Source organism: Lonchura striata, chromosome 14 (genome assembly GCF_046129695.1).
Source record: "Lonchura striata isolate bLonStr1 chromosome 14, bLonStr1.mat, whole genome shotgun sequence".
Lineage (NCBI taxonomy): Eukaryota > Metazoa > Chordata > Aves > Passeriformes > Estrildidae > Lonchura > Lonchura striata.
The window spans coordinates 6,810,649-6,832,195 of record NC_134616.1 but is presented as its reverse complement, the minus strand read 5'-3'; the positions used below and the strand labels follow the sequence as shown (position 1 = coordinate 6,832,195).

Genomic DNA, 21,547 nt, shown 5'->3' with positions numbered 1-21,547 from the left:
GGGGACAAGCGCTCGGCACGAACTCGGAGGCGGTATTTTCCCGTGTGGCGGCCAGCTCCAGGCCGGGCAGCTCCGCACGGGGAGCGCGGCCCCGGCGCCCCCGCGGCCCCGGCGCCCCCGCGGCCCCGGCGCCCCCGCGGCCCCGGCGCCCCCGCGGCCCCGGCGCCCCCGCGGCCCCGGCGCCCCCGCGGCCCCGGCGCCCCCGCGGCCCCGGCGCCCCCGCGGCCCCGGCGCCCCCGCGGCCCCGGCGCCGCGCCTGCGCCCTGCGGCCGGGCCCGCCTGCGCTGGGGCCGGGCGGGGAGAGCGGCCCGGGCCCGCGGGGCTGCGGGAGCAGCGGGAGCAGCGGGAGCAGCGGGCACCGGCCGCCCCCGGGATGCGGCTCGGCTGCTGCGGCAGCCCCCCCGCCCGCGGGCTCGGCAGGGCCGGGGCGGCAGCGGCGGCCTGAGGCCGCGGATGGGCGGGGCGGAGGAGCCGGAGCCGCCGCGATGGCTCAGGAGAAGATGGAGCTGGACCTGGAGCTGCCGCCGGGGAGCGCCGCGGCCCCGGGCGACAGCGGCGGCCTGAGGCGGTCGAACAGCGCCCCGCTCATCCACGGGCTCAGGTGAGGGGCCCGGGGGGCTCCCGGCCCGGTCCGGGGATGCTCCGGGGGGATGCACTCTTCCTCTCCGGGGAAAAGTGGGCTCCTGAGCGCTGTCCCAGGCTGGGAGGGATTTAGGGAACATACCAACGTATGGAGGGGTGTGAGGGAGCCCGGGAAGACGGGCTCTGGTTTTACTGGAGCGCTTTGTTTTCACCACGGTCTGCTGTGTGTTGCAGAGAAGCACCGTCCGCATCGTCAGAGTTGTGGCTGTTCTTGTACATCGATTAACAGTCGCGATGATTTCTGTAATGGATCAAGTCAGAACAAAATAAATCACTGCTCTGTCTGTGGTTACAACAGTAAATGCTTTCGGAGCAATCAGGCAAATTTGGTCAGGAAGGTCATTTAACAGGACCGTGACGTAAGTTTTACATTTAGTGTAAAACAAAACAGCGTGTCAGGTGGGCAGGAATTTTGCTGGTGTTACTAATTTCTGTAGTATGCATTACTGGGAGAAATACAGTGTGCTGTGTGGACAGTTGTGCTTGGATGTTGCCACCAGCCTGTGGCAGGTCTGCTTTCAGGAGGGTTGGGTGTTTGCCAGGTCTGGCTCTCTTCAGCCAACAGGACAGAAAGTGGCAGGCAAGGGCAGGTAAAAGCTTTCAGACAGGCAGGGTTTATTGTACAGTTTTGTTTGGGTAAGTTTATAACCCAAAGGGCTGTTTCTTGTCTCCTCTGGGCTGTTGGGAAGTTGGGAGATGCCTCATCTGCTACATGGTGTGGCTTCCATCCAACTGTAAGGTGGTCCATGTGCTGCTGCTGTTAGTGGTGTGTCTGCATTGACAGAGCATATTGACAATAAGTTTCATAAACTGTAGTATATTAAATGATAAGTACTTCCTGGTGGATTGATTTTTTTTAATTTCTATTTCTGTAAGGAACTGGATATCAAGAGATTAACAAATCTCACATACCTCTTTTACCAAAATGGTTAACAGTGCCTGACAGTTCAGACAAAATACTACTTCTTGCCTTAATGTTTGCCTTAATGTTAAGTGAATAAAATTTTGATTCTTTTACATAATCACAATGAAACCACCCCCATTTCACATTTTGATGCAGTATGGAAGAGCTGTGTATGGCAGCTCTCCCCTGGGAGGTTTCTGAGCAGGTAAACTAATTGTGTAACTGAGACAAGATGTTTTTATAATCTCAACCCTTTGTAAATTGGAAACTGTAAGACCCTTGACTCTTTAAAAAAAACCCTGAACAAATTATTTAGTTGTGGTGGTTTTGCAAAACCACCACATTAGTTTAGGGTTTGGGCAGTTAGAAGAGTAAGCTTGAGCTCTTGCCTTGATTGACACTGTGCATACACTACACTATGGGTTAGGTGTTCATACAAATAAAACTGAAATGCCACTGAACTAATCTGAGGTGGTTGCAGTGGTTTGCCTGTTAGTTTGGAATTTTCCACCAGAATACTGTTTTTGTAAGATTGCAACTCTTGGCAAGAAACTTCAGTTTTTCCCAGAATGGCTTTGTTGGGTAAACTGAAACAAAAGCTCTTGCTCTTACACAGCTTGCTTTTTCTCCTCTGCCTCCTGTTTTGACTTCTTAATTTTTTAGTTAGGAACTTGGAAAATGAGTTGCCATAGATCCAGAGAAAAATTATAATTGGAATACTTTAGATGACAAAAGTTACATTTCACAGAACTTTTTACTCTTGTTTTTGTGCCAAATAAAATTGATTTTTCATGGCAACTGTAGTTTTCTGTGAAAAGTGAATCTGAGATTTGACCAGTTCTGGTGTTTTTGCAAGGGAGATTAAAGATTGGATTATTTGTAGGTCTTTTTTCTCTTCCTCTCTGCTAGTTAGCACTGACTATTTGACTTAGGCTGTGGTGATGTGGGACAGGATTGTTCCAACCTGTTTTCTTGACTCAGACCCTGGATTTCAGAATGTGCTGTTTGTCTTGTGTTTGCATGCCAACCAGTACATTTACACTGAAAAGAATTGTGACTGGTGGCCTCAGCCAAAACTCATCTCTAAACATCATGTCATGGATCCCTTCAATTTTTCCTCTTCCACCTCAGTCAAATAGAAGCTGTTTGATCTTTCGTGGGTGTGAGCTGAGTGAAACTTCTTGGAAAATTGTAAATGATGTCTGGCTCTATGTACTTGACATTTCGGAGAAGGAGAGTCTATGCATTTTTCTTGGCAGAAAGTACAGTGCTTATGCCAATTACTCTTGGCTTTTATTTCACAGTATAAGTTTTATTTGTTTTTTATTTACAGCTACATAAAAGCTGTCTAAAACTTATGTGTCTAATTGGTGTGTTTTAAACTAGAGAATTCTGACAATGGTGTGTCATGAAAGTGCAGTAGGGTTATCATTCCTTACAGCAAGGTAGTGCTGTTGGTCAGGTTAGTTTTAAATAAATTGTATTTGCCAGGGGCTTTTGTTCATCCCAAGGTAGCAGCTGAAACAAGACGATATAATGTGAATTCTTGTAATTGGAATGTTATTACAGTCTTACATTTGGATTTGTTCACCTTTACAATTCCACTTTGATTTTTTGGGCATGGGGATTGTAGGGTTGTGGGTCAACATTTTTTTTCTAGTGACCATAAAATTTAGTTTATTTCTGCAGTTGCATTCATTAAGTGCTGATCATTGGCTGTTGATGACATTGATGATGACATGACCAGTAAAACTTGCTTTAAGAATCAATAGAACTAAAATTACCTTGAGAAAGAAGTTCATTTTATGTCAGATAAATAATCCTATATCAGTTCAATGGATACAGTACTGGGCGGCCTTAAAAACTGGGCTTACTGTAAGTTTCATTTAACTTTTGCTGGAAAAATGTTCAGAAGATATTAAATGTTTGTAGTGATAAGATTTATCAAGATTCTGTATTTTTAAATTATGTTTTAGCTGTGGGATCGAAGCTTGTTTTAGTTACTGCTTACAAGCCATTTATACATTTGTTCTGTTGAATGACATTTGAAGCAATATACAAGCAGCAGCCATTCCAAACATAATAAATCCCCACAGTCTAAGCAATTCTTCAATTATTCTGAAGACACAAAATGATTAATTGAAATCATTAATTGAAGTAGCTGGGAATTGGAGGATGAACGAGTTGATTTGCACTCTCTGCCAACAAGCTAAAAGATTTCTTGCCTACCTGTCTCTGGAGTGCTTTGTCTCGACAGGAGAGCTGTCACAGCATTTGGAGCTGAGCTGATGTGGAGAGGTGCTTTTTGCTGGGAAGGAAATGGCTTTTGCATTTGACGAGTGTTTCTTTCCGCAGCGATAACTCCCAGGTGTTCCAGGCCAGCGTCCTGCGCACCCGCAGGAACAGCACCACGGTCATGAATCGGCACAGCCTGGTAAGGAAACTCCTACACCAACCCCACAGGTGCCAGGCAGAAGTGTGCAAACAGGAATAAACAAAATTAGATTGCAGTCTGTGAAACTATCACCACATTGCTTTCAGAAAGAAGGCTCTAAACTGTGACATTAATATGCTGTAGCTATAATGAAATGTTACTTATAGATCATCTGGCTTGGAGAATGCCTGTATTTCTTTATGATCATAACTTTGCTTGTAAAATAGATGTTCCAAGGTAGAGTAAGGAAGGTAGTTTGCTAAGAAAACTAATTATACAACTGTACTGTTAACAGTAATCAATATCTTAAGTGATTTCTGATGCTTAAGGAAAAAAGGTCAGACAAATACTTCAGCAAGGTTGCACCTGTAACAAAACCAGAATAGTTATATAAAGAAAAGATAGGTGGAAAAGCCTTTCTCCTGCTGGGATGAAAAAACGGAAAGAAAGTGTCATGTTCAAGATTTCTTAATCAAGTCTCTTTCTTCATATTTTTAGGGCAGCAGCTTAGTGTAAATCTGTTTGAGCTTGTGGTCAGGCAAGAGGAGAAAAAAAAACAAAGGTGAAAGCTCAGTTTATTATGTTTACTCCTGAAGATCCTGAGTTGTTGGGCTAAAAAGATGCTAATTCAGGATGCCTTGCCCAGAACTTGCTGGGAAGCCAGAGCTAATTCACTGATGGGCTGCTCTTCTGCTTGCCCCCACAAATGTTGCAGTCTCCTGGACTTAACCACTGCTTCCATCTTCATGGGATGATGTTCCTAACCCTTCCCCTCATATAATGTTGTTAAAAAGTGTCGTTCTTCTTCACTCCCAGGTGACCACATGCTGACAAAATACATGAAATTTTACTTACACTGAAAATCAAGTTCCCCACTGACTGCTAGATCAGTGCCTTGTCTGCTTTGAAATGCTCCTTTGAGTTATGATCTGGGTTATGGTTCTGTTGAGTGTGGCAGGGAGGATAGAACTGGAAAGGATCTTAGAGATTCTCATCCTTCTGTGGTCTTCAGACAGGATCATCCACGGATAAATGATTTTGTGATAGAATTAAACATTCAACATCAAGTACCCGAAGCAACCTTCCCTGGTGTTCTTCCTAGAGCAAAGAATTACATTTAGTTTTATGATGTTAGAGACATTCTAAGGAGTTAGATCACATCTACTTTTGTAAATTAAATTTTACATAAGAAGGTGATAAAGTGTATTTCAGAACCTACTTCTTTGTATTCAAGAAAACTAATCCAAGTTTTACTGTAGTGTAAACTGTAAGAGGGTTAAAAGATTCAATAAGCACCTAAACTTTCTTTATTACAAGTATTGCAAGTACAGCTTAAATTTTATGTTTTGTTAAACTGTGGAAAAAAAAGTTGATTAGTGTTTGTCTAATCTGTGTGGTGCTCCCATCAGGGGAACAACAGGAGTTGCTAAAATCTCTGGTAACTGGAGGTCATCCCCATCAACTCCATCTTCAGTGTGTCCCAGTTGCTCAGCTGAATTCCACAATCTGTTTTTGCAGTAGCTTCTCCAATCTCAGACTTCAGCTGGTTTATAATGATGACTGCAAGGGCAGTGGTGCCATTTGGGCTGGGGCTTGACCTGCATTTTTCTGACACTATATTTAATTGCCAAGGAAGGGTTAACCAGGCTCTGCAGTATCTGCAGTTTATTTTCTTCCAGGAGATACCAATGAGTAAATGTTTTGGTGTTTTTTTGATTTGTTTTGCACTTTTGTTTTGTTGTTTAAGGAGAGCAGTTGAGTCTGTGGTTAGATGTTTAGGTGCTATTTCAGCAGAAACAGTTAAAGAAGTTAAATTTTTTCTAGTTTTTTTTTAGCCTGGTAGTTTCCCTGCTGGGTTCAAGTGGCTGTGCTGCAGGAGGCAGAGGGCACTGCAGGGCAGGGCAGAGGCGCTGGGGCAGTGCCTGCTCACCTGGGCAGTGTCTCCTGCCAGCCTGGCACTGCTAAAACCTCACCTGCACTGGAGCACAGTATCTGACACATTGGGGTAAGGGGGAAGGTCAGAGTATAATGGTTTGTAATGTTTTTATTAAGCTTTTTGCACTCTTAAAATAATGGGGATTTGAGTAGCATAATTTTAATTTCAGTTTAGCAAGTATCCTTTGAAAGTGACAGAGGTTTCTCTTCACAAGAATTAAATCAAAGGATGCAAACAGAGCAAAAGTGAGTTTTTCACATTGACAAAGCAAGGATGATGACTTGTTGGAAACAAGATGTAGGATCCTCAGAGCTGTGTTAGTGCATCAGACCCTGCAGAGGAACACTTAATTGTCTTCTTATATTTTTTGTTTTATACTGCAAGCCACTCTTTTTTTTTTTACATATTCTATTAATGTCAGACCTTAAAGTATGTGGATCACAGTCATAAAATTAGAATATAATGAGTGGAACAAATGCATTTCTACTGTGGAATGACAGAATGAATAGGCAGGAATGCACTATTGTCCAAATCCTTTTCTATGTGTGAGAATCAAGGTCAACTCAAGGTCTGCATTGGCTGGTGCAGCTTGGAGGAATTTTTATTAGATGCACAGGATTTTTGGGAACCCAGTATAATAGTGAAGCTGACCTAAACTGGACCTTGAAGGTAGCAAATCAAGATATTATAGCTGTTAGACTTTAGTATTGTATATTACGATGACTAAATTCTGGCAGAAATATTAGTCATCCTCTGTGTGAGCCTGGTAGGCTGAATTCTTTCGTGAGAAGCAGGGTGTGATGTCTTCATGTTTGTTTTTTTAGAAGGAGGGTTCTGGATGTATGAAGCATTAATAGTCTGTGTTAACTCACCCTGTCAGGCAGAAAAATCCTTGTATTCTCCGTGGCACTGATTAGAATATGGTGTAGTAAGAGTTAACTGAATGTTTGTTAGTTCTCCAGCTTCAGCATGATGAAGACCTCTAGTAATATTTTGTGAAGCAGATGAAGCCTTATACTGAATGAGGTATAAAAACACCTATAATAACACAAATCTTACTTGCTGAAGACATCCATTTTGAAAAGACACCTTCTCATTTGGAAGGATTATCATCTTACAGAGAAGTTAAACCTCTGTTCAAGGCTTTGGTTTAGAATTTTTGTTCCCTGAATGGCTATGATACAAATAAACTGAGGGTTCACAATGTGAGGGATGGAAAATTTATGAAAGAAAATTATATTTTGAGAAATAATCACTTTAAATTACTCTGTTTTGTGTGTGCAGTTTTAGATCATAGCATTCCAGTGAGATCTTGATGCAAAACTGTCAACATTAACAGAAGACCATTTTTAGTGACATCTTCTCTGATTTCACCCAAATTGGTGAAGCTCTTGAGAAACCATAATGAAAGTGTTTAACTCTTTGTTAGCCTTCTAATAGCTGATTTTTTTCACCTGTCAAAATACTCACTTATAAACAGACAACAATCCAGGAACCTTTTTGTACAATTCGTTGTTTTGGCTTTGTATTTTAATGGATCTATTGTGGCAGTTTCTGGACCACTTAAATGAAAATAAATATTCTGAGTCACATAAAGGAAAATATATCTGCCAACATATATACTAGGGGTGACAGTGTGCTAGTGAAAAGCAGCTCCATTCTGTGGGGAAAGCTGTCAGTTCTAGTTGCCTGGAAATGGAATGGAAGCCAGGCTGATACCAATTAGCATTTGTGAGCTTGCAAAGCAGTATAATGTGGAAATACATATTAACATGCAAGAATGCAACATTCTTGCAGGTAAGTAATGTAGGTTATATATATACAGTGAGAGTGTTATAAGTGATATGGGTTTTTTTCTAAATTAGGTTCTTTTTAGTTTGGGGCAGTACTAGTTTACTAACATTTCTGTGGCACCTTTCCCTCCCTTCTGCTGTACTTTCAATTGTATGTGTCTTTGTTTTGCAGTTTGTGCCATCATCTCCTATCCGTATTCCTAGCAGCCGTCTTCATCAAATAAAACAAGTAAGCACAGATTCTTCTAAAGGAGTTTTTTATAGGTGGCTGGGTTGTTTTGCAGTTGATGTTTAATGTCCTTCAACTGGCTGTAATTTTATTTTCAAACTGCCTGTCCGGTTCCACGTTTCATGAAGCAAAATGCAAATTACTGCAAGGAGAAGATTTGAGCAGAGAGAGGATTCTTAAAATGGACATTTTAGAAAGGAAACCTTTAATGTAAACCCTTAGGGTAAAGTTTCACCAAGTTTTTGGCAGCAGTGCCAGCATAAATATTCGGGGCCAATAACAAAGTGTTCCTTAACTTGTGTTGGCACAAGACTCTTGTGCAGCCAGAAAATGAGCAGGATAAGGAAGCACTCTGGCTGAAAAATAGTCTGTACTCTTCTGGCTGGGCTATTTTTCATCTGTATAATTTTCTTATCCAGATCCCTGTACTTGTGCTGTCACAGCAGGAATGGAGGGGGAAGGGCAGCAGAGCAAACACTCGGGAAGGGGGTGGTGTGGGGAATATCTGAGCAGGCTCAAATAGCTCTGCTCCCAGCCAGCACACCGCAGGCTGAAGACTCCAGCCTTAAAATCAACAAGCTCCAACTCTTGTGTCTCCTTCATTTTATATCTCCACTTTTTGACAGTAGAATGGTTATAAAATTGGCTTGAAGATGCTTACATTTTTTTGAATTTTTCTTTTTTAGCTGGCTAGTTTTCAGTGGATAGACTTGATTTTTACAGGGTCAAAAGTTAAGAAAACAATTTAATGCTTCAGGCAGCATTTTAAAGGCATGGTGCCTGAGTGGTGGAAGGCACTTCTGCTTCCTACCTCGGTTATTTAAGGTAGTTGCACAGTAATCCTGAAGAAAATAACTGGTTGCTTTCATTATGTAAATAATTTACTGGCTTGAGTCTACTCTGAAGCACTCAGGTCTGTTGTACAGCTCTTTTTCCAATATAAAAACACTTAGGATTAATATGTAAATATCATAGAATTATAAATTAGTTTGGGTTGTAAGAGACCTTTAAAGGTCATCTGGTCCAACCCTCCTGCAGTGAGCAGGGAGATATAATGAGAAATATGCTGAGAGCAAAAGAATGAACTGTTGTGGCTCTGCTCTATTACCTGAAGTAAAATTTGATAATTAAATCTTCTGGAAAATGCTTCTGCATTCATGTTTGTGTCATCTATTTATTAAAGCAAGCAGTGTAATTTCCTAATTTGTGTTTGAGCATTAGATTCACTAGTTGGAATTAATTCCATGTCCTGTATACTCACTGAGAACCTGTGTGATTCACTTCTGATCTCTTTCAAATCTGGGCAAATTATCACACAGGTGAAAAAGTTAGACACTTCCTACTTATGATAAGGATTGTGAGGATGTTTACTTGAACTTTTACTCTTGAATTAGGGAACCTACTCATTCACTGAACAAACTGGGTAGCATTGAGATAATTTTAAGGAATGGTGTCTGCCTAAGAGGAGATTGAGTCATGTTTGTACTTAGTATTAATGTTTAGTTTAATTTTATATATTTGATCCACTTTAATAATATTTTATGGAGTTTTTAAAGAAAAAAACCTCATTAACTCCTGAATTCATTGTGTGCAATGCAGTGTATTGCAAATGAGATGTTGACAAGTGTCTAGTTAGTCACTAATCCATAGAGTAAGGTAAGAATTGATCCATGTTTTTGAGGTTTATCTGTACTAGCATCCCCTTTGTAAAATGAAACTACTCAAGACTGCATAAAGATGCTCTGGCATGTGCAGAATTTCTGGTTTATACTATCATAACTCAGTTTTGTAGCTACTTCTTGGTTAGTAATGAAAATAAAGCTGCCTGGGAAACAACCAGCTCACATGATGGTCTCTCTTGCTACATCTCTGTCTCATCCTCTCCTTCTCACTCTTGTCCATGAATGAGAACTTGAGGTTGTTGTTGCTTAATCAAGTTGAATTAAATTTTCCACATGCCAAAGTGAAGTGAAACCACAGCTTTTCTGATTTGCTGGTACAAAGTGGGTTTTTTTTGACCTTATTTCTTCATGTGCTAATGTTTTAGGAAGAAGGAATGAATTTGCTGAACAGGGAAACCGTTCGTGAAAGGTAAGCACTAAGGCAAAGCAGAACAGTCACTGCAGCTGTCTGTGGGCCTGGGACAATACATTTCTTTTCTTCTTTATAGAGAAGTGCAAGTAGCAATGCAGATGAGCCACTCATGGGAGGAGAGCTTGAGCCTGGTAATGCATTCATGCTTTAATTTGTGTTTCTATCATCAGTATCAGGACACTAGAGACTCTCTCATGTCAACATTTCCTTTGATAATTTGACCTACAGTTAAATTGTTAGTATAGTACTGCTTTTGATCAGCAATTTATCACACTAACAAGGCATAGAATTATCAACTGTTCAAGGTACATGTGGGTTCCTTGGGCTGCTGTGTCAAAAGGAAATAGCATGGATGTCTGCCTATTCAAATTTTCTTCCATGTTCTGATACTCTCCATGTAATGTTTAAGGCTTTTTTATTTTTGTTAAGCATAAACTCATAAATGGCTGACTAATAATTGTTGATATGATGGAGGATAACTTTGGGATTTCACACCAATCAGTCCTTTTCTTGTTAAGGTACCTGCTTGTAAGATAATTATGTGTACTGTTTACAGAGTGACAATGATTTTGAAAAATCACTATCACCAAAGCAAGTAGACTTTGTTCCAGTTTCTCCAGCTCCTTCACCTACACGAGGAATAGGGAAGGTGAGCAAAATGTGGTAATAATGGTTTTATCTTAAGTAGAACTAAATAAATTCAACCAAATTAGTAGCAAAAGATGAAGCCACCTGCTCCTTTCTACCTCAGCTGCATGCAAGAAACTGGAGAGTAAACAAAACCCCCTAAACCCCAAACCAGAAAATACCAGCTGCTCATGTTGTGGATGTGAATTTCTGTGGAGTGTTCAGCTGTTACACTGTGGTTAATAAAAACCAAGTCTGTTTAACCAGAGTACAGTGAAATAAATCTGCATGAAAATGGAATCTGTCCAATTTTAATTTTTTTTTCTTAGTAGCAAGAAGTGATGTCTCAGTATAGCCAATGACTGGTTGCTGAATTTCATAGTGGGTTGTTTATTTCTCTGCAGTTAAGCATCAATTGTTACCACGTGGGAGTGATACAGTGTTTATAATAACACTAACTCTTTTCCTCTCAGCAATGCTTCTCACCATCTCTGCAAAGTCTGGTGAGCAGCAGTGGGCTGCCTCCAAGTCCCAGCCCAAGTCCCACAAGGAGATTTTCAAGGTAAGTCACTAGATCATATCAATGATAGAAAATTAATGTGACTTGTTCATAGTAGGCATTTGAAATATCAGAATTTGTTGCATCCATAATTTATTTCTGAGCACAAACATAATTTCATATACTCATGTAGACTTTAGATTTTATAGTGCTGTAAAACATTTGTCAAAATCCTCATGTCATAGCATTGGGAAATGCGCTGTGTTGTGGCACCTGTCTTCCCAGTGTAGTCTCTATATTGCTCTCATTCACATCTTTAGTAATTTAATTTTGAGGGAAAGAAAACACAAACAGATTTAGGGTTTGTTACTCCTTTGAGTGATGTGGGCATACAATTAAATTTTACTAGGCCTTCACAGTTCAGCCTGTCAACTGAGATGTAGTCGGTTCCTGGATGAGAGCTTTTAGACTGCTCCACTTGTGAAATAACGTAATTAAACATTTCCTGCTCAGTTCTGTCCTTCCTGGCCTATCTTCAGAGGGAAAAAAAAGGACTTGTTTTGGATAAGCTGTTTTAATGCCTATTTTCTTAGTGTTTCCCTCCAGTAGTTTGTTTTCTGAATATATTTTGATTCTTTTTTCAAACTTTCTCTTTTAATGGTGATCTCAGGGCAGCATTTGTCTTCTTTTAGCAGGAGAAGCCAGAGCCCAATTAACTGCATCCGACCAAGTGTTCTTGGATCAATCAAAAGAAAAGGTACAGTATTTGGGTTTGGCAAATACAATAGGCCAACTTTTTAGTTATATAATAATTCATATAGCTTTCTTCATAATTCTGTCCAGTTGGCTGATATTTCAAAAAGTAACTAGAAATTGAAGTTATTACACATAATGAAACAGATAAATCATTAAATTAGATTTTACTATTCCATAAATCTTTTAATTCCATAAAGCTAATAATTGTTTTGTTCTAATTCCTCACCATTGCTGTGGTCATACAGATGTGATAAAACTCTGATGTAACCTGCCTAACAAAACAATAAATACAACTATTGGTATATTCAGCTTAAACAGAAAACTTTAAAAGTCCTGGTTAACTGAAGAACATAGGTACTGTACACTTAAAATAACTCTTCAAAACCCAAAGCTGATGTACAGGCCTGGTAGCCACCTTACAGCTTTATTAGGAAATGTTTCTCTGTCTTTCTGCATTTTTATTCAAGTTTAACATCTGGAAATTTTATTGCACCTATTTTTATATCTTCAAGCTTCACCTTTGTTACAGAACATCTCTGGCTCTGAGACAACTTTTAAAACACTTTCATCTGAGTTCTTTCTTAGCCTTTCCTCTCCTCTTCCATAGTGCTTGGAAATCAAAGTCAGTAGAAAAGTTTGTGATAATTCTGGAGCTTGTTCCTTTTCCTTATTTTCAGCTTCTCTGTTCTGGTGGAGCTGGTCAGTGAACTGATAGCTGGATAAAATGAAACAAAAGGATTATTCTTCACTACTGAAGAATAAATATCTGATATCTAAGACTTAGTTAATTAATCACTAAACTGCACTGAAGCTTGTAGCTCCAGAAAATAGACTTTAAAATTTCAGCATCTAAATTCTGTGTTCTACATATGAAATATTGTAAGTTTGAACCTCTATACTGTTTGCTCTGTAGAAGTAAATGGAAAGTAGACTTTAGTTTAAATGAGTTGTAAATTTTACCACTTGAAATCTCTTCCCAAAGGTGTGACAGAGATGGAAGATCACCCAAAAAGATTATTCCAAGGATCCACCACCATGCTAACCCCTGAGGCTGCACATCAGGCGGACCTTGGGGCATGGTAAATCTGTGCTGTTTATTGTCCCTTCAGCAGATGCATTACAAATCCCTTTTTTTTTTTCTAGCAGTGATAATGCTTGAAGTTTTTTGTGATTGTTTTTGTCTTGTTTTAATAGAGATACCTCATAATGTTACAGCACTGAAATTATCACAGTAAACAGGCAGCAATGTTCCCTACAATTCTGCAGTTTCTAGGCCTGGCTGATAACATGGGATGTTGAACATGTTTAGGAAAAGACACCTCATGGATGGCTTTTGGAGTCTGATTCAAATTGCAATCAAATGTGAATGCTGATGCTTTTTGGGTGAATTGAGTTTTTCTTCTTTTCCCTTGTTTTTAGTCACAGAGGAACATGAGTCTGTCTTACCCTCCCTGGAGGGTCAGAGGAGCTGGGAAGAGATAAAAAGTACTTTGTTAAAAATTGTAGTGACTGCTAATAGCAAGGGATTTTGATCTAGTGTTTTAGTTAAAAGGTTAATCATACGTAGGGTGTGCCCACACAACTGTCAAGGGTTGTTCACAGTATTTCTGTCTTTTTGCCTCTCAGCTGATGTAGAAGTCATGCAGAAGCCTTGAGTAGCAATAGCAAAATATATGTTTTAAAGATACTTTAAAAACGTATCTTTTTGGCACACCCTGTTTACAGTGGGGATAGCAGTGTGGGTTCAATTGCTGCCTCTTGGTGTAGGAGATGGGAATTTTTTTAAAAATCACTTTGCTGCTATCACTGATGACAGATCATCTGTAGTTATGTATTTGTGTCCCGTGAAATACGTAGTACAATGGAAGATGGACAATTTATCATTGGCTCTCTTGGCAAAAAGGCCTCTGGCTGTTGTGTTGGCCCAGGGCTTTGAGGATGGAATAAAGCTGGAGTGATTGTTCAGTCTGGAACTTCTGATCTGTGCCCCATTTTTGGGTGAGCAAAGGAGAAAATGGGCAGAGTGTCCTGTGTTGGTCTGGAAGTGACTGTGTGTGTGGCTGCAGGGGTAGTTCAGATCACAGGGCTTGCTGCTCCTTCAGAGCTGCACATGTGTGTTTAGAATGGTGTTGGGATGCTTTGGGCTGCTTTGGGCACTTACCTGAGCCAGTGCCTCGTTTCTCAGCCCTGGTGTCGCTCTGTTTTCAGTCTGTCCTCACACGCCCTGGATGACAACAGGAGCAGTGCAGGCTCCTCCTGTGACTCCCCAGCTGAAGCTGGCACCAGCACAGACTCTCCAGTGTCTCTCTCTGACTCCAGATCCCCATTCTTGCCAGTGGATCTCATGGCCAAGTTACCAATGAACTGAGGAGCATGAATCTGCTGCTGGACACTGGGAAACAGGCGGATATCGCCCCGACTTTCTGTTGTGTGTATCCCATTCTGTTCCTCATAGGAACTTCCAGCAATGCCATTGCTTCTAGAAAACTTCCAGAATAGTTCCTTGAGGAGGAATTCGCCTTTCTAGTGATTTGTATGACATTTACTACAATACAGAAGCATTTGGGCTGCAGACACGTTGGGTGCTCACGTCAGTCAGGCTGCTGGTTTGCAGTGGATATGATCTCCTTGACATGAATTACAGACACTGTACATGTGTCCTGCTTGTGGAAGACTTGCCTTGCCAGCAGCCTGTGTCCTCCCTGCCTGTGGAGGAGCAGATAACTCACATTTGTCCTCAGCCTAAAACCAATGAAGCAGCTGACTAATTGTTTCTATTCCCAGAGTGCTAGATATTTATATTTTTTTTCTTCTTCTATGAAAGGGAGAATATTGCAGGGGGCAAATTTATTACTATTAATATTATTGTGTTCTATTATGATTGGCTCTTAATCAAGTCTGTGTTCCAGTGGATGTCAGAAAATAACAAATTGCTGAATTGTCAAATTTATATGTTGAATTTTATTCATGATCATGACTGCTGTTGTGACTAAATCTAAATTAGGTGTGGAACATTCTTCTGGGGTTTTGTATCTGGCATTTGTTTCTTTTTCTTCCCCATTTAGATGATGTATAGGAGTGGTAGATGCTCTGTTAAAGGTCTTTTTAATAGGGAAAAATAGTGACAATATTTGGAACAATGCATTAAATCCTGAGATTTTAGTATTTAGTACTTCAGAAATGCATTATTTTAAGTCAGTATTTGTCTTCATATATGACAGATACGATGAGGAATCTTGAATGCCTTTTTACAGCTTGAGGCTATCAAACATATTTAATCTGTATTTAATTTCCTGATGTTGCTTCCTCAAACAATGACATAAAGTCATTTCTGCTGTTGAAAATTTCAGATGCTGATTGGAAGCCTGGAATCTGGTAATCTAAGATGCTTGAAAAGTCAGTGTGTTGAGATATCCTGATCTCAACTCTGAAATTCCCCAACCAGGAGGAAGAATTTGCAGACCCCCCTATGGACAGCTGTCTGGGATTTTGCAGTGACACCCTCATCTGGTGTTGTGCAGCTGAACTCCCCCAGCTGAGTCCCTCTTTGTACATGTTTGTGCATCTGTGCTATGTGGTTTCAAACCTTCTCTCCAGAGAGGTTAAGAAGGAAGCAAAATGTTTTATTTTTAAACGCTAAATCTTTGTAGTGTGTCATAAAGTGAGAAAAGTATGGAAACTTCCTTAAGTAGGAGAAAAGCCTACCCTGAACTCTGCTGTGAAAGATTCAAATGGATGAAGCTTTGATTGACAGCAGCCATCAGAATGAGAAAGGGATGACTTGGAGTGCAAAGACCTGGCGACCTGAGGGCCAGTGACCCATTTCTGTGTGTCCTTATTGTAGAGAGAAAATAGAATGTATTTAATAGTCTGACTCTGTTCTAGTTAACATGCCACATGGTTTACTTCTGGTATCATTCCTCTTAAATTATTGTAATAATCACCCTGCTGGTTGCAGTCCCTCTCCGAGTCCAGCTGCCCTTTGTCCCCGAGCAGAGGCACACGGGAGTGCTGGGCTCTGTTTGCTCTCTCTGCTGAGGCAAAGTTTGGCTTTGCAGTTTCAGGTTTGTGCCAAAGAGTTGCTGTGCCACCACTTTTCTGTAGTGACAGCAAGACTCTTTTTTTTTTTTTTTTTTTTTTAAATCTTGCTTATTTCTTAAGAAGGAACCTCCTGGTGTCTCTTCCACTCTTTGTTATAAGACACATCAGTATAGGGGGGTTTAATAGCTGAGTGTGGGTCAACTTGTCTCTTTTCTGTTTAATATTTATGCTATTTTTCAAATAAGTGCCAATAAATGGAAAAATAAATGTGTTTTGCTGTTTCTGCACTTTTTTTAGATAACCATATTCTTGTTTCCTTCTGGGATTAAATGCTTTCTTTTAAAATCAGAATATCTATTGTAATTTACTTCCACCCAGTCTAGTTAACATGCAAGCAGGTATTAAAATCTGCAGCAGATTTACCTTGTTTTCCTTGTGCAATGCTGTCTTGCAGGTCTGTGACAACTCTAGGAATAAAGAAGAATAAACCCAAACATTTTTGAATACAAGTTACATGTGTCCTTAGTTTATACCTAGAGGAAGTTGTAGTGAAATAAAGAAGACAGAAGCTTCTGCTGGCTGCTGGGAAGTACTGAAGGTCTTAACTCTTGGGAAGTAGTGGGGAGTCTTTGTGGTTTGCATTAATAGGGCAGTTAATCACAGAATTATGGAACGGGTTGGGTTGGGAGGGACCTTAAAAAACATTTTGTTCCACCCCCTGCCATGGCAGGGACACCTTCCACCAGCCCATGTGGCTCCAAGCCCCATCCAACCTGGTCTTGAACAGTTCCAGAGATGGGCAGTCCACAACCTTTCTGGATCAATTAATGCTGTTGGAGGGAGTGAAATAGTTATTTATCTGTATCTGTTCCTTCCCTTGCTTTTGCAAAACAGAAGCTCCATTGAAATTGTGGGAAAGCAGCTCAGCTTTTTATCTCCACGTCACCAAGAAGCTGCAGTTTCACTCCCTAGAGTCCAGTGACACATATAGGGGTTTTTTCCACTGAAATGAAAAATTCTGGAATCAATTATACTCCAGAATATGTATCTGGATACAGGGAATCAGGATGTTATACAATGCACATAATCAACCCTGTACATGTCTAGGAACTCATACTTCTAATATTGCCTCTGCTTCTCTCTGGGATTCTGCCATGAATGGCACCTTCCAAAAATCACACTTGGGTTTGGCACTTGCTAGGTTTGGTCAAAAAGTATCCTGCAGGATTTCCTGGCAGTTAAATCAGATCTTGGGCCACTGTGTCCTCCTTGACAAATGATGTTTTGTGTTTTCCTTCCTTCCACCTTCTCCAGGGTGACACAGTTGCTGAGGGAACGTCGGTAACCGTGCCAGTGCTCAGGGGGCTGTATTTTTGGAATGAACCCTTCAGTGGTTGCTGCATTTAGCAGAGAGATAGATACTTCCCTCTGGAAGAGAGGTACAAATGCCAGGAAAAATGAGCCTCTGCCTCAGCTAGATTGACTTGCAGGATCTTCTGTGTGTTGCCAGAGAGACAGGTGACCTGAAGGCTCAACTGAGCAACTGCCCAAGGTCCTCCTGAGATCAGTGTAAGAACTTAATGCTACATTCTTACTTCTCATCCTTTTTTAAGAAAACTTAAATGTAAATTATCACCAATCCATAGAAACAAAACAAGTCTCCAAAGCCTGGTGAGACTGAGATATTTCCATTTATAAATGTGTGCTGTGGTTCCAGTATCAGTGCTGTTTGTGAGTCCAGCCCTGCTATTGTGCAATGATTTGCTGGTGAAGTGACTGGAGGGACCTCCAGCACTCCCTGAGCTTGAGAACAGCTTGTGCCTCCCCTAGCAGTCATCATTTCAGAAATGTTCACTTTATGCTGTTGTATTCTTGCATATGCTGGAGTCGTAACTCATTTACTTAAAATAGAGCATTAAACTGTATGAGCTCTTCCTATCCTGTTTTAAGCAACCTTTCTCATCACTAACAAGGCAGATGGAGTTTAAGTTGATCCCTCTTCTCCTGGAAGCAACAAGTTAAAATATTTGTACATGCAACTGAATGTTTACAGCTACAGCACTGTAATTAAAACCTTACTGTCACAGAGAGGAGTGATTGGCAAGAATCCTTTTCAATATCTGGGTGTAAAAATTGTCACCTCGGGTTAATTTTCTAGGACTGATTGTTTTTCCAGTATCAGTGGAGCCTTCCCATTTCTGCATATCTGATGGGAGCATCCTTGTTTGATAAGCTTGAGAGCAGTTTCCATCCAGCCCAGGCCTTGCTCAGGAGATTCTTTTCCTCTGGCATGGAGCACTTGAGGCAGACACCCTGCATCCCAAAGACCCAGACTGCTTCCACCACTGGGGTTTTGTGGTAGAAGCACAAGAGAGGAGGTGAAAAAAATGAGCTGAAGGAGAATAACCTTGTCTGACTTTCAGTAGCTGGCTCAGGAGCAGAAATTTCAGAAGTGGGGACGAGTTGGGTGCATTCAAACCAAAACCAAACACAGCCTCCACACCCCTTCGTGCTGGCTCCCCTGTGTCTCTCAAGGAACTGGTGAGACATCCCCAGTGCCACAAAGATTCCTCAGACAAATCTGGCATTTATCAAATTTAGAATTCTTCTGTTAGTTTGGTTTCTTGTTCTTTTATTTGCTTCTTAAGAGCCTTAGAAAATGCTTGATAGTTTAAGACTTCCTTCCATGACAAATAATTATATGTAAAATGTTAGTATTTTGCTGGATGTCAACCCAGGTAGGAAGAGCTTCTCAAGAAGAAGCAGGTTTTGCTGCAGGGACTCATGTTTGGAAATGTGATTCTCCTGGTTACTTTCTGTCCTTGTGTGGAGAAAAATCAAACCCATGATGTGCACAGCACACGTCGGGTAGAAAGAAATCAGGTCCTGTGGTACAGAAATCAGGTGCTGTGTTGGCACAGAAATCAGGTGCTGTGTTGTCTCTCAAGGCAGTTTAAATACAGCTCGCACTGAAATTGCTGCAAGAAGCTTCCTGCTAAAAATACATCAACATCCTTTCATTTAAAGTGCATTCACTTCAGCAGTCGGTTTGGATTGTGGAGATTCCTGGCACATTCCTGAGGGAAAGGCGCTAATGGGGTGGTGATGTTGATGGAGCACGGGTTTTCTGCCTACTGTAGTTTTGTCTCTTGATGGTGATTTTTTGTTTGTTAAAGCAAATGTTCCTCTAATGCCTTCACGTTCATACCTCAAGCCACTTAGTGTGCTTCTTTCTAGAGAAGAACACTAATTTTGTTACTGTGAATCATATTTTGCTATTGAAAATTCTATGGGTATTTTTTTTCTTTTTTTAAACTGGAAACATGGATTTAAGTTCCATTACAGGGTGCCTGTTACTCAGCTATACCTTACCATCCTTTTTCCTCACACTGAGGAGACACCCACAGCTGTAATCGTGGTTGTGGCTCTTGCTTAAATTATTTCTTTGCAGTCTCTGCTGTTTTGAAGACCAGTGTGGTCGCTTTGCCTGCATGTAATTCCACAATATATCGTCAGCGTCAGCGTAGTCATACAGTTTTGCAGATTTCCTAGAGCTGATGTGCATTAGCTACAGTTCATTATCCAAAGTAAACAGCTCGTTAGCATTCAGTGGAGAGCTTCTAAAGAAGACAAAGATACACCCAAAAGTGAGTGAGTAAACCCCTTACTCGGCTTTACTGAGATGCTGCCTGCCTGTGTTCATTCCTCCTGCTCTCCTTTTGGGAGGATGCACTTGTTCTCCAGGCTCCTTTCACTGAGGTCGCTCTCTGGAAATGGCTCCTGCTGACCGCGTGGCGATGGTTTCCCGATCCTCACCAGCTCCTGTGGGGCAGTAACAAGTGAGTGATGCGCTGCTGGCAGCAGTGAACTTCACTTTCCTTCAATGGTTTCAGTCTTAATTTAATTTCCTCAGGCAGCACATTATGCCTGCAGGAAAGAGACTCAGCACTGTTAACTTTGGCTGTTTCTCCTCCAGCTCTAGGGAGAGATGGTGCCTTCCCTACGCTGCAGCAGGCAGGTGAGTGCCCCATGTCCCAGGGACACAGCAGGGAACACGATTTCCACGGCCACTTGGCCTCTCTATCGGCACACAGCTGGCAGGAGGGTCAGTAGCAGCACTGCTCAGCCCTGCATGCTTTGTAGGCCAGTGTGTTCCCTTCTCTCTGCCCAGGGGGGCTCATGCAAGGCTGGAGGGCAAAGCACCTGAGCTGCTCCAGCCCAGCAACTCAAAACCCACCCGCCAGAGATGATTCAAAGTTTGGGGGCTTTTTAAGGCCTCCTGTACAAGAGCTTTTTTAGCACCTGATCCTTAAATTTGATGTTGCCCTGAGTGTAAGTTTGAAGTGTAAGATTCACACTCCTGACAAAGGAAAGGGGCAATGGAACTTGGCATTTATGAGGACAGCCAGGTATCTTAAGTGTACATTGACAAATAAGGACTAAAATACAATGATTTATTGCCAAACCTATTTGGCAGCCTCCTTCCAGTTTAGGCTTATTGGTCATCAGATACTTGTACATATTAGCATAAGATGAAATAACACATGATTGGCTTTGACAGCTCTTAATTAGCTGATTGCAGGATTTCTCTGCTTTTTCTTGTGGAAGGCACAGTTCTGTGCACAGGCTCCGCTTGGAGCTGCTGCAAACATCCCTGTGGAGCTATTTCAAGAGGAGCAGTGACTGTTCCCATCTGACAGCAACATCCCATTGTCTTCCTGGGGCATGTCTTGAGACATGTCAGCAGCAGCAGCAGCAGCTCAGCTTTTCCCTTTGCAGGTTTGTTTCCAGGTGATGGCCCTGCTCCCTGGGGCTCCATTATCAGCTGCTGCAATTACTTGATTCCCTGGCAGCCCCTCCTGTCCCTGGAGCTCTGCAACAGTGCACCGGGTTTACTGAAGTTTCAAGCACTCTGTGATTCACTCCTCCAGAGAAACACGATCACCTCAGGATTTTCTGATCCAGACAAGTGCAGACACCTGGAGAAGATCATGTACCAAGCCTCTGGGAGTGACGCTCCCCAAAGCGTTCCCACTTCCCTCTGCCAGCACGGCTCCTCCGAGGTTCCCTGCCCTGGCAAGTTTGGGTAAACACCAGGATTGTTTCTGCTGCATGATCTCAAAGCCCTCCCAAATGTCTGCTGAAAACAGTTGCCCATTGCAAGGAAATGACTGTTTGTGTTAGGAGTCAGGAATGGGAAATGACGTGGTGAACACTTAACTGTTTTTCCTGGTGTTTCTAAGAGGTGTGTTCAGTGTCTCGGGTCTTCTTTCCAAAGGTGTTCAGTGTTATCTGAAACTCTAGTATGTAAGTACTTAGAGGTATGTGCATGGACATAAATATACATAAAATCAGGAAATATCTTCAAAATCTTGTGTATCCACCTGGTAACATTTTACTGGTGCCCTGCTATGACTATGCTGTAACGTAACTTGATACGTTCTCCCTCAGTGCTGAACTGAAACAGTCCCCAGGTCTTGTTTTCATAACTGGGATAAATCTGTGATTCTGCAGTGTGCTGCAACCTCTCTGAAGAAGAAAGAAGTCAGAATTCACACTTGTCATCCTTATTTCACCCAAGCACCAGTTTTG

The 21,547-nt window shown here is 41.6% G+C and overlaps 1 protein-coding gene across 3 annotated transcripts; it reads left to right on the top strand.

Annotated features, from left to right (window-relative positions):
- The first annotated feature begins 402 nt into the window (after positions 1–402).
- Positions 403–16,464, top strand: LOC110480474 (P2R1A-PPP2R2A-interacting phosphatase regulator 1). 3 transcript variants are annotated; one of them, XM_021548418.3, is made up of 10 exons: positions 403–601; positions 3,902–3,980; positions 7,882–7,938; positions 9,986–10,029; positions 10,109–10,163; positions 10,589–10,681; positions 11,133–11,221; positions 11,851–11,915; positions 12,897–12,993; positions 14,123–16,464. In XM_021548418.3, the coding sequence occupies exons 1-10, from the start codon at positions 486–488 to the stop codon at positions 14,280–14,282; spliced, it is 855 nt and encodes a 284-aa protein (XP_021404093.2). In that variant the 5' UTR covers positions 403–485; the 3' UTR covers positions 14,283–16,464. The 3 variants fall into 3 exon arrangements, with proteins under 3 accessions (XP_021404093.2, XP_021404091.2, XP_021404092.1); XM_021548416.2 differs by having other exon boundaries at positions 421–601; positions 11,854–11,915; XM_021548417.2 differs by lacking the exon at positions 403–601 and adding an exon at positions 1,206–1,232.
- Positions 16,465–21,547: the final 5,083 nt, after the last annotated feature.